The sequence below is a fragment of the Sphaeroforma arctica genome (assembly GCF_001186125.1).
Source record: "Sphaeroforma arctica JP610 unplaced genomic scaffold supercont1.114, whole genome shotgun sequence".
NCBI classification, from domain to species: domain Eukaryota; class Ichthyosporea; order Ichthyophonida; genus Sphaeroforma; species Sphaeroforma arctica.
Window position 1 is genome coordinate 112,646 of NW_014040444.1, and position 14,159 is coordinate 126,804.

At 39.7% G+C, this 14,159-nt stretch overlaps 2 protein-coding genes across 2 annotated transcripts; both read left to right on the top strand.

Moving 5' to 3' along the window:
* Window positions 1-533: 533 nt before the first annotated feature.
* SARC_02521 (hypothetical protein) lies at window positions 534-9,961 on the top strand (the record flags this gene model as incomplete). Its single annotated transcript, XM_014303725.1, has 12 exons — window positions 534-539; window positions 633-767; window positions 1,946-2,093; window positions 2,797-2,951; window positions 3,683-3,886; window positions 4,258-4,426; window positions 5,677-5,918; window positions 6,455-6,605; window positions 7,457-7,578; window positions 7,919-8,107; window positions 8,863-9,077; window positions 9,707-9,961. 12 exons carry the CDS (start codon window positions 534-536, stop codon window positions 9,822-9,824), a joined length of 1,854 nt encoding a protein of 617 aa, XP_014159200.1. The 3' UTR covers window positions 9,825-9,961.
* Window positions 9,962-12,722: 2,761 nt separating this feature from the next.
* On the top strand, window positions 12,723-13,596 carry SARC_02522 (hypothetical protein; the record flags this gene model as incomplete). The annotated part of the gene is made up of 2 exons (XM_014303726.1): window positions 12,723-12,880; window positions 12,948-13,596. 2 exons carry the CDS (start codon window positions 12,723-12,725, stop codon window positions 13,594-13,596), a joined length of 807 nt encoding a protein of 268 aa, XP_014159201.1.
* Between the last annotated feature and the right edge of the window lie 563 nt (window positions 13,597-14,159).

Genomic DNA, 14,159 nt, shown 5'->3' on the forward strand with positions numbered 1-14,159 from the left:
GAGTGTGTGTGTGTGTGTACATGTTCAAATTAATATGTGTAATTCTCGTTATAGTTGTCTATCTTCGTGTCACATTTTTTCTTTGTTTTTGGTGTGCACTGTACATACACATTAACAGCGGATCACGAGAGTGGACCAAACCTTTGCAGTCCAAGCGAAACTTTGGGGCCCTTTTGCTAATTAAGCGAATTCAAAAAGATCATTTTTATAAATATTTATGCATATATTTATATATATATATATAAATCTATATGTATATGTATGTATGTATGTATGTATGTATGTATATATACATATATATTTATATATATATATATGTATATATATATATATATGTATATGTATGTATGTATATATGCATATATATATATATAGGTATGTGTATGTATATATGTATGTATGTATGTATGTATGTATGTATGTTTATATATATATATGTGTGTGTGTGTGTGTGTGTCAATATATATATATATGTATGTATGTATGTATATATATATATATACATATATGTATGTGTATGTATGTATGTATGTATGTCTGTATATATATGAATATATAATTTTATGTATATATATATATGTACATCCCTACATCCCTCTCACTTTGTACGTATTGTCCTGGTGCTCATTCAGACAGAGCTAACCGAAGCCATCCTGAAGTACGTTGCGCTGGAGAAGGAACTTCTAGCCGATGGAAGTGACGAAAACGCCAGCACTGTGGTTTTTGTCACCAACAAGCTGCTCACGATTGCTGCCTTGTGTGATGTGGTGTGTGCCCCGTGTTGTGGCTGTGTTGCGCTTATGTGCAGGTGTGTTTGTGTTTGTCTCTCTGTGTATGTGTGTGCTTGTTTATGGATTTCATTCTCCTTGGCGTATATTTGTTTTTGTGTTGTGTCCTTGTAATTGTGTATCTGAGTTGCGCGCGGAATTGTGGGCGTGTTAAGTGCCGATGCCGATGTGCTACTTGATCTATATTTACTATGTAGACAATGCGCTGGACCCGAATTCCGAGACGTAGGTATAAAGCTAGAGACCTCGCTCTTGGGTGTATTTGTGTCTCGCCTGGCAATTTTACCCAAGATTACGACTGTATGTATAATTCCGTTACCATCGTTGAGTGTGTGTGGCTGTGTGTATAATTGTACTGGATCAAAGTCAACTATGTGTCGACCAATCAGACGGTGGGAATCATCCGTGGATACTCCACACATTGACGATTTTTTTTTACACACGCCATTATTCGCTGTACAATCAGATTGATCAGAAATCGGGCGTTTAACGAGTCTTTCAATAGGACCATTTTCATTTATTTTTTTAAGCTTGCGGAGGCTTCATTTCTATTTATTTATTGGCGGTTAGGGGGCAGGGGGGTGGGCTGCACACTGACATGCTTGAACATATGATTTGCTGATATAGTTATTTGGTATCAGACGTCAATAGTACAATTGGCAGTACAGCCTCAGTCAAATTTACTTGCTCGTGGTCGCGGATATACCAAGTAGGCGTATACGAATGCATATATCTTTTTTCATCACAAATGCACCTGGGTTTGGGCACCCATACATTGGTATATAGAAGTCAAACTCGATCCGCGAAATACCCACGCATAGAAAACTTATAAATATCAATTGTACGCTTAGTACCTGTGTGTAACCGGTTGAGGTCACACCGAGGGGATCCTTTTCAGCTAGACTTACATAGACAGAATATAGATACTAAGTACACGTTGATCCAATACGTGTAGGGAGATGTGGTGAGAAGGGGGGTATTTTTTAGCTGCACTGGCATGATTTTTACAAAGCATAAGATAGATGCCAAGTATCGCTAGACAATTACTCTGCATAATCGCAATAGCATCCGATGGATACTATATATCGATAGACCCACTTACGATAGATACTAAGCGAAAAATAGATAATAAGAATACGTTGTTCTAATATGTGCAGGGAGATGAGGTTGGACGAAGGTTACTATCTCAACTGGCATCGGATATGTTGGTCTCTGCAGCCACCAGCGATGTGCTCCTGCCCGCACTCGTGGACTGCATTGCACACACACACAAGAAGACAAACGATAGGATAGACGTGGTCACGGGTATGTGGTGTGTGTGTGGGTATACGAGCGCGCAACAATTTATAAACAACTAAGATTGGTATTTTCTCATGTTCATGTTTATATATATAGATATATATATATATATATATATATAAGCATGTGTTTGTGTTTGTGTATGGAGGAGGGGGAGAGGAGTCGTGTGTGTGTCTGTATATCTGTGAGTTCGTTTGTTCCTGTGTTTGTGTCTGTGGCTGTGCATTTTCCTATGCGTTTCTGCATCATCTCATTCTCATTCCGGCAGTATATTAGAGCTTGGAAGGTGTTCTTGTGTGTATTTGATTTTCTCAGCCTTGCCAAGGCATGAATCAAAAGTATAAAGTTTGTCCTGATTTGTCTTCGATCTTCTCCGTCTCGTTCAAGTATCATTAATCTACCCCTAGTATTATGTACGTGCTTGTGCGTCTACCTCTAGTATTATGTACGTGCTTTTGCGTCTACCCCTATTATTGTGTACATGCTTTTGCGTCTATCTCTAGTATTATGTACGTGCTTATGCGCCTACCCCTAGTATTGTGTACGTGCTTTTGCGTCTACCCCTAGTATTATGTACGTGCTTATGCGTCTGTCCCTAGTATTATGTACGTGTTCATGTGTCTACCCCTAGTATTGTGTACGTGTTTATTCGTCTACCTCTAGTATTGTGTACTTGCTTATGCGTGTCATCTGATATTCTCTCCTACAGGTATTATCCGAGAGCTAGCCGATGATAACAACTACCGCAACACAGGGGGCCTCGACACCTCGCTGGTCGTGGATACAGAGACAGACATTGCCGATTTCACAGCAGACGACAGGCAGTTCAGGTCGCTGGCTATCTGCTCATTGTTCCTGGAGAAGGTGTGTGTATAGTACGGACGTCGTGTGTGGTTTGTATTATCCGAGCTGTATGCACCTGCCGTTGAGAGAGTGGGTGTACAGTATGGGAGCTGTTATGTACGCTGCATTAATACTTGCTGCTAGACTGGCTGTATCTGTCAATAAGGGTGGATGTGTGTCAACTTGCGTGGTGGTGGATACAGAGACAAGCATCGCCGACTTCACGACAGACGGTAGGCAGTTCAGGTCGCTGACTATCTGCCCACTGATCCTGGAGAACACAGGGGATCATATTATATTTTGATTGAAGTTCTTGCCCTTGCTGTAGTAAGACTATTTGACCCAATCCGATGCGTACATTGTGTTGTTTAGGATTGTGTGCTTGTTGGAGAATCTGAGTGTGTGTTAGCATATATACATAACGTATGACCGTACCTTCTTCCGATTATTAAAACTGAAACTGGTAAGAGTATTTGCTCATGTATATAAGGTACGATTCACATCTTGTGCGTGGTTCTTCCGGTAGTTAACACCCAGCGACTACATCAACCACGGCGAAAGGAGTTGGCCATCAATCTCATTCTGCCCCTGATTCAGAACCAACCCCAACGCACTATTTTATTTTACTTATATATGCATGTACATAGTTCATCGTTCTCGAGAGAGAGATATATATATATATATACGCGTAGAATGTATACAAAATATCTTCGATTTATGACTCTGAGCAAGATACCATATCCTGTCACCAGACCCGGCGACTAAACATCAACCACGGCGAGATGAGTGCATTGATCGACAACCTTATTCTGCCGGGGATTCAGAACCACAACACGTTTATACGTGAGCAAGCTATCCGTAGCCTGGGTCTGTGCTGTGTAATTAACCCGGAGTTCGGACGAGACTATCTTCTTCTGCTGCTACAGGTTGCTGAGAACGATGGCCCCCGCATTCAGGTGCGTCGGGTATAGTAAAAGCTTTACAATACTGATATATATATATATATAAGAATTTGAATTTGAATTTGAATTGATGCATATAAATGCATTTAAATACATATATATTTATATGCATATATATGCATGTATGTATTTGTACATGTACATGTATATATATGTATGTATGTATGTATATATGTGTGTGTGTGTATTTGTATTTGTCTCCATAGTGTGTGTGTATGTTTATATATGTATATATATATATATATATATATATATATATATATGTGTATATATATATATGTTTTATTTGTATCAATTTGATTATGTTCTACTGTGTATGTTAATCTTATCTTCGTTCTTTCAATTCTCTATATTCTTACTCACAGCTCACTGCGGTGAAGACTCTGTTTGATCTGCTGCTGGTATATGGTCCCTTAACGTTAGGCGTATCATCCGCGCACGTAGAAAGTGATCGCAAGCGAGAGCAACAAGCCGATGTTATTAGAGAGTCCATGAACAATATGTCGCTCATGGAAAACGACCTAGAAGCTCTCGGTATGGCTATGCGTATTGCACATATTTGTGCATGTGTATTATGCATATATGTTTTAATTTGTAAATGGATTTCATGCATATATGTAAATTTTTGCATATGAGTTTGATGCAAATATGTAAATTTGTGTGTAAGAGTATTATATGTTTTTGTAAATTTGTGCACGAGTATTATGCATATATGTAAATTTGTTCGTATGAGTTTTATGCATATATATATATTTGTGTATATGAGCATTAGTCATATATGTGAATTTGTGCACTTTTGTTAAGCATATATGCAATTTTGTAAATATGAGTTATATGCGAATATGTAAATTTGTGTATACGAGTACTATGCATATATGTAAATCTCTGCATATGAGTATTATTCATATGTGTGATTTTCCGTATACAAGAGTTATGCATATTTGTATATTTGTACACAAGTATAATTCATATATGTAATAATTTGCTCGAGTATTTTGCATATATGGATCTTTCCGTATATGAGTTTTATGCATATATGTATATTTGTATACGAGTATTATGCATATATGTATATTTCCGTATTTGTATATTGCATATATGTATATTTTCGTATACGAGTGCTATGCATATATATATATATTTCCTTATATATACACCTATAGGTATATCAGTAGACACAATCGCCTGTGTGGTTACTATCATATGAAGCTAAGCACACGCACCAACCTGCCCACATGCAAACGCACGCGTCACTGTACGTATGGAATGCAGACGACTATGCCGAGAATGTGCCGGAAACAGAGTTTCAGAATTATCTGTGAACACAGCGATCAAAACATACAAGACATAGATCATGATTTCGTTAATGTTTTTGCAGAGATAGTCAAACTGGTACGCACATGCGTTTGTACCGATACATGTCTATACGCAATTTGAATAGTTCCTAACTCACCCACACCCACACTCACACCCACACCACACCCACACAACATCCACGCATACACATCACTGCACATGCGGAGCGGAATAGAGCATATCCAAATATACGTTAGACACATCAACAGGAGGGGACACAACAACGATCATGACATGCATTCCCATCCTCTTCATATTCTCCTCAGCCGCGCTAGTGCTAAGTGTGTGCACCGGTTACACATGCGTCTATACTATACCAAGGCATGTCTGTGCACAACCAGTATATTCAATATCACACCCACACCCACACTCACTCTCACTCTCACTCTCACATTCACACCCACACCCACATCGCTACACGTGCACAGGAGACAAAGACACCGGCGAGAATGAGTCAGACACAGAAGCTACAGTGGATACAACGATCAAGACTTACATTCCCATCCTGTTTAATCTGTTACAAAGCGACACTGCCGAGATGCGCACCGTAGCCGCGGAGGGGTTTGCGAAGCTGTTACACACTAATCACTTGGCCAGTCACACCGTGTTTGCTGCGTTGATGGTGCTGTATTTCAATCCCATGTCTAGCGACGACCAGAGGTTACGACAGGTATGAGTTATGGTGCGCGTAAGTTAGTCACCATTTGTATCGATACACATTATTTATATATATATATGTGTGTGTGTGTGTGTGTGTATGTATGTATATATATATATGTGTGTGTGTGTGTTGTGTGGGTGCGTATTTGTATATATATAAAGATGTATGTGTGCGTATGTGTATACTAAAGTACCTTCCATACAGTCCTGGGCGTGCTCTTCGCTGGCATTGCATTCGCATTTACGCTGTCCATTACGATGGTATTAAGAACATAATGAGTTATATTGCTCTACGCTAACTTGCATATTGTACGTTTTTTTTTTAACCATAGAGTGCCTGTGCGTGTTTTCTTCAGCGTTTAGCACCTCTTTCGTACCTAGAACATCCTTTTCAATATTCTATAGTTCACGCACTGGTTCATGTCAACAAATGGTATCTATTACACGCAATTCATATATATATATATATATATGTATGTGTGTGTGTGTGTGTATTATTATATTATTATATTTATGTGTATATATGCTTGCATATCTACAATACAGTGTCTGGGCGTGTTCTTCCCTGAGTTTGCATTTGCCACAGCGCGTCCGGTGGCCGATAAGTCGCTCGCACACCAGGCCATCATCGAGCGGTCTTTTCTGCAAATCATGAACACATTACTCGACGCTCCTCGACGGTCACCTCTCTATGAAGGTACGCTTTGTATCCGTGCACATAATTGTGAGTGTGTTTATGTGTCTGTGTGTTTGTACTTGTACGGTGACGTTGGCCTGCATGTGTTCTTGTGCATGCGATCATTCCTGTACGTATTGAACACACTGCTAGAGTCTCCTATACGGTCGCTTTTATTTCAAGGTACGCTTGAATACGTGTATGTGTAATTGTATGATGGGTTTTGGCAATGTGTTGTGTGTGTTTGTATGCGTGATCATTCCTTCACAGCATTAATAAGGACTTATCGGCGGACGCCTTTTCACGAAGTAATTTTGGTCGATGTGTGTGTGCTTGCCTCTAGTTGCGGGTATTCCTGTATATAATGAATGCCTGCTGGAGGTCATTGACGGGACCTCTTGGTATTTGTATACGACTGTTCAAGTGTTGATAATTGGATGCGAGTTCATATTATATATAAATATGTGTGTGTGTGTGTCTGTGTGTCTGTGTCTGTATGTATGTATGTATGAATATATGTATATACATATGTATATGTATGTATATATATATGTATATTTGTTTTTATGTTTATATGTATATGTATAAATTGAAATATGACTGTTGGCGTGCATTCTAATTGAACGGCTGTTGGCGTGTTGATGACTGCCTGTCAACGTTTACCCGTGTAGTGCATGCACAATATTATGTACATGTGTGTGTGTGGACGTGGTCATATCTGCACATCATCATGACGTGAACATATATATATATATATATATGTGTGTGTGTGTGTGTGTGTGTGTGTGTGTGTGTGTGTATATATATGTTGTCTGACCTACCATTTCTCCAGCGAACGAGCTCTCAAAACACTTACCCTGCCATTTCTCCAGTGAACGAATATCAAGTGGGTGCGTATCTGCTATACCTGACGAGCCCTGAGCAACTCAACCAGAACAATCCCAACTACTCCTCGGGTGCCAGTCTGTTTGAGGCGCACCACGCACTCGCCATTGTAAGTGCGTGTGACTCTCGCTTGTACATGTGTGCACATGCTTGTCTTGTATAACCAAATAGCCAGAGCAGCTCGCTGCATACCAGAAAGGGACACTCGTACACATGATAGGAACCGTCCCATACTCGAGCAATTTGTGTATCAGTATTTGGTTTAAACATGTACTATATTTGGGCGTCTATCTGTTTAATGCAAGCCACTCACTTGCCGTTGTATTTATCCACTTCTCAATAGTGCCGACACCTACACGCGTGAACGTATTGTACCTGTATTTAAATCGAGGAAAACATTTTTGATCATCGCCTAACATAGTTTGTTGTTCGTTTGTTTCCACACCTAGACCATTGCCAATGAGTGCTTACACGCTGCCAAGGATGGGGATAACTACTACATGAAGCTGTGGTCCAAGTTGCTGAATGTGATAGAGATCGAGCACGAGAACCAGCAACTGGTAAAGGCCATGCGCGTGATCATCGCCGATCTGAGGAAGGAGTGCAATGACAGTGTTGCACAGAAACAACTGCAAAGGGTAGGCATGCACGTGTTTGGGATTTTCCGCTCGCGTTGGTGATAATTATGTGATACACTAGATACCAGAAAGGTGTGTCTGCGAGCGGTTTGTCGTACAATTTTACCATCGCTTTGATATACATGTACATGCTCGTGCTGGAGATCACTAAAGTTGTCGTAGTGAAGTGCACCGTAGTGAGAACAAATGGCAGGAAACGACACTCCCGTAATTCGTGTACTTGTCAGGGTTCATAACTAATGGTAATAATACCGTTATGAGCGTGTTAAATCATCTCAATGTTTGATAGGAACTTCGAAGGATACCTTTTTATCATAGTCTATGTGTGTATACCGTGGCTCAGAATGCATAGATCATGCATTGCATAAATATCCTGTGGGATTACCCCGCCTGTAGTCGAGGCGACACGGAATCCACCTACTTCAGTGTTACCAGAACGTTTGTTCATGTCTCAGAGATTGGATCTTAAAAACTCATCAGGAAAGAAATGCTCTGGCAACACAGGTGCATTTGAAACGAAACCAACGCCTATCTCACATGGAGTGTATCGTATTGGCTGTTTTGTATTTTGACGTGTCAGTGTCAGTGCTACCTTCAATTCGATTTAGGCCGCACATGTCTGCTATCCTAACATCTATCGCCAAGCTCGTGTCTTAAACGAAAACCACACTATCTTCATATGTCATGTAGTCCAATTAGTTTTGAACCCCGATTGGAAAATACCCAACCTACACCTCCACCTCTGATGTACACAGAGTGCACACCAACTAGCCGACTACGATCAAACACCGGACGACTGGATATCGCGCAGTGACATTGAGGGACTGTTTGATAACCTGCTCAAGGGTCTCGATCGAGCCTTCTTGGATGGTGTAGACGAAGTGCTCGCCACAACGGCCAATACGGACGGGTCTGTGAAGCGCACCTTACGCGCACGTTCAGTGAAGGCGCCGACGAAGACAGACAACAGGTATAGACGTGATACGTGTGTTACAGGTAGATGGGGTTATGAGTTGGATCTCTATTGAGACTTGAGGTAACTTAAGGTCGTGTGTAAATGGTTTGGATGCATTCTTTCCTCACGGTGGGATGCTGAAGTGTGCAGCAGCGCCTGAGAAGCGTACGTTTCGCGCATGCTCGGTGAAAGCGCCGAAGTAGGTTGATAACAGGTATAGGTGTTGTAACGTGTAACAGTTTTTTAAGATCATATATTAAAACTTCCGGAGAAGTGTGATGGGTTTAGGGTTTAGGGCTGGTGTAATGGTAGCACCAGAAATACAAATGCCTTGTGCACCGATTTATTGGACAGTGTGAATGTATTTAAATGCTATACTAGTGTTATGCGCCAAATCATGTTTGGTCGTCGCACAACTTTGCTAATCAGATATTCATCTGTAGCTGCTTCAGATCTATCTAGGCATTTTACTGGCGACATGTATTGCGAGTTTTTGTTCCACGATAACACCTCGAGTGTAAAGCATGCATGTGTGTGCATATACACAAATAAGGGTGCTCATTTAGTTGCATTCACATGCGTATATCTCAACTATATAAAAGCACTGGATTTTGCACACAATTATGTATATACAAATCCTACAGCGATTCCGAGGTGGCGAGTGATGGGGCTGATGAGAGCGATGAAGAATCTGAGAGTGAGGCGGATATACAAGAAGCTGATCTTGACGATCCCGAGAGTACAGATGAAGAAATGGCGTAGAGAATTAATGGATATATGAGCTATTAGTCAAAATATAGTGCTAACATGCCTCTTAGGCACTGATATTGGATGTCCTTGAGCAAATGTATAACGGTTACTTTTAAAGAAAATTGTATGATATAGACATACAAACCCTGAATTGTTTATGAAGTGAGATAGGTATAGAATAGATGAAGTATTGTTGATGGAAACAATTGAATTGAGGTTATATATATATATATTTATATTTATCTATATATATATATATATATATATTTTATATTTATATATATATATATATATATAACATAATATACATTATATCTTCCCAAAACGACACTCAACATATAATATACGTTTATAGTAATTATGGTTTCTACCCTTTTATGATATGGTACTTAAACTACCCCTTCAGACTAGTATAATTGCTTATATCTATTCTTCAATATCGTAAATCTGCTTAACAATCCGTAATTAGATTTGTATATAGATGTAATATTATGATACAATGGTAGAGGTATTCCTTATCCATCGCCGTGAACTAACGCATCGTGTGTCTTCCATTATTGCATCACTCGCCCCGAGCTTCTTGCGGCAGTTCGACAATCTCAACTTCCCTTCAATTTTCACAAACCTCTCCAACGAATATGAAGCCTGCTGTACATGTAGACATAAAACTTTATCCAAATTGAAATAAATAATATTATCCCTATAATAGGATAAGATGAATGTGGTATTCATTAAGTCCCCTCTATATAAATTGTTTTAAGAGATGTCATTAAGATAGATAAAGATGCAATAAGTCTAAGTATATAGATGTCATTAAGATTTAGATAGATGGATGTCATTTAGTTATATAATCTTATCTAATCTTATTATAGTGTTATAGTTTATATAGTCATTGCCTTTATTTATCTCGTAAAACTCTAACAGTAAAACCTAACAGTACATTAACGAGGCTATAAGGTTTGATAATTATCTAAAAACATTCTTACCCCTCCCCCTCTAATAACTAAGTAAAACATTCTAACCCCCTTCTGGATAACCTTTAAAAGTATGACTATCGGCAATCACCGGAAACTTAAAATATTCGTGTCTTTAAATAAGAATACAATATCGACACTCTTGAAAATAAAATTAAAAAATTATTATATCAACATAATAAACAAATGAAACAAGAAAGATTTAGAAAGGAATTGAAGGATTTCTGTGATGATTTGGAAATAGATAGAAATGATATTATAACTGAATTATTAAGAATTGGAAAGATACGAAATCCCCCAATAAAAATATTTTCTTGTCTCTATCTCATATATTGTTAGATCCGGGTTATGCTAGAATGAAGAATGGGGTCTATATCCGGATTGAAACGGATTGAAAGTTTTAATTTTAAAATGAAGGGTTTGAAACAACGGTTCAAAGAGATGAGGTTTTTGTATAAAATGAAGTTAATCAAGTGTAATAGATCGAACCGTTTAGTCCCGGAGGAAAAATTTGGAATAAGAGATGATGGTGAAATGAAGAAGATGTGCGAGGTTTGCTGGGTTAAACAACGGTACTGTCCTCATAATATTCGATATGTGTAAGAATTGTTCGGATCCCGTCAAAATAACTCTGATGAGTATGATGAAATGGTCAAAAAGGTCTGATATGAATAAAGATATATATGATGCGGACAAGTTTATAGATCGTTGTTTTCTGTAACAAACTAAATACGAACAAGGGGGTAAATGTATTTATTGTAAAGTCGCCATGGAATACTATCCGGAAGAAGTTAAAAGTCTACTTACGATCTTATGACAGGTCAATTCAATAGGTCATATGAAATCGAATTGTGCCATTGCTTGTCTCGATTGTAATGCCCAGAGGAGAGATATCTATACCCACTATAAATTCAAAAAGAAAAAATTTCAATTTGAACCTTGAAGAAGTAGTGAATGAACCTATTCGAACCGAAAACACGGGAACAATCGAACAACAAATATTATATCTATGTGAGAATAATATGGTTGTAGGTGAAAGTTATAAATCAATCGCTGACGATTCATTGACATTATGAAATAAAAACTCAGAGATAAAACTAAATATGTCATCGTTTGGTAGAGCACTATCCAGGATTAAAATAATAGATCCTGTCGCCCAATCGGGCTATTTTAGCCCGAATGGGCTGGTAACCGCATGACGATTATCGCATCATGGGCGATAGCAGTTCGGTCCTTTAAATAGCCTATCACCTTTAAGAAGTAGTAAGAAGTGCGCCAAACTTCGACCGCGTCGATAGCGCAACTATAAGTCGAGACATACAAAAAGTGCTACAGCCTGTGTGCACACAACTATGTGTGATATTAAGTAGATTACAATAACTATAACCATGCCTAAGGTGCCTAAAAATGACTCGGCAGCTGCCAAACGAGTCATAGGCACCACCGTTTATGTCCGTTGGCATCATATGGACCAGAGGTACGCTCAGAATCGCTTTGGGTTACGATATAAGGACATCAGGTCGGAGGCGAATGTAGTGAATGCAAGTAGTACAGCATCGTCAACAGGCAGAGTTATGGTGTGGAAGATTACTGAGTGTGTATGATTTCACTGATGGCGAGGGATATATTTACACAAAGACACAAGCGCTATCTCTTCAGACCATAGCACTGGTTCCACCTGAAGAAATAGAAGATGGTGATGCACCGGCATGCACACAAATGCTGATTTCGGGTCCAGCACGAGCAGCATTCGCACGACACGCACTTCTGGTTCAACAACATGGATCAGAAACCCGTTATAGTTCACAGCAAATACGTGAAGGTGTACCCGAACACCTACAAGCCCTAACAACAGATACACAACACACGCATGCACAGGCAATAACTGATACACAGCACACGCATGCCCGCGTAACAACTGGAACACAATAAATGCATGTACACGCAACAACAGGTACACAACACACGCATGCACTCGCAACAACAGGTACACAACAAACGCATGCACACGCAACAACAGATACACAACACACGCATGCACACGCTTCTTGATATGCATCTTCAGAAATCGACACTCATCTCGTACCTGGAGACGTGCGCATTACTAACTTATCTCATGCGCCATCAGACATTACAATGAACTTACCTCTCTCCCGAACAGGCCTGAAATGGTTGCACCATCAAGCACTTCCCTACCCTCACTTTCAGACCCAGTTGACACATACACTTTGAACTCTAACATTGACACACAGCTTAACTTAGACTTAGACATTATCAACAACGATAAAACACCCTCACACTATCTCAGTACCTTTGTGCCTGTGTATGTGACACCATCAGAACGACAAACTAGTAGTGTGACTAGTAGTGTAGATAAAATGACACAAACACAAGGAACAGAACGTGTTAAACAAAACGCATTTACTCAGACCACCCAAACACCAATAGTACGGCCTGAGTATATTGAAGCATATGGTGTTCGATGGGAATGGAAGGTGGTCAATGCAGATACACGTCCGGAAGAAAAGCAATCATGGAAGGTCATCGCTAATAACGAGACCTTCGGTCCAAAAGATGAAATTGCGCGGGATACAATCACTTACTTCTATGCCATGTTTCCTTTAGGCAATCTAGTAGAGACGTGTGCACTGGCGAATCTTTTGCTAGCTAAATGTAAGGATAGGAAGTATGGACATCCGTTGACGCCAGGGGAGCTATTGAGATGTTTCGGGGTCTATATGCAGTTCTTCTTCATTGATTTTAGCAAGCAGCCGTGCGGATTGTTGGCGAAGGCAGCAATGAGACCATGAGCACCATCCGCCGTACAACTTTGGACGCTTTATGGAAGGGCAAAGGTTCGACGATATATTTCAGAGCTTGCTGTAGTCAAAACCGAGTTGCGCTTAGTCAAAAGTGTTAAGTCTGAAATAAGTGAACTTAGTCAGAAGTGCCGTTATGAACGGCGCGTCTGCTGTATTTATTAATCACGTTCCTATGTGGAACGAGATTTTCTCTAACAACGGCAGATTGTGTAAATCTCCGTATCTAATATTATGGTCTCCTAGTTACTAAATAATGATGATATCTGATGAGTCATCATTCTTTCTCACTAGCTTATATATTCTGATATCCAGTCCGGTCCTCGGGTCCGTTCTTCAATAAAATTCCTTTAGGTCCAAGCCTCTGATTCGGTCCTAAATATTTTCCTTAGGTTCGGCCCTCTGGTCTGGTCCTAAATTGCTCTTGTCAGTCCGGTCCTCTGGTCCGGTACTAAATCCCCGTCTACGGTACTTTGTCCAGCCCCGCCAAGTTGAGTGCTGGTATTTTTCAATGAATATTTAAGCCATAATTCTGTGATAATTTATGAATAAAA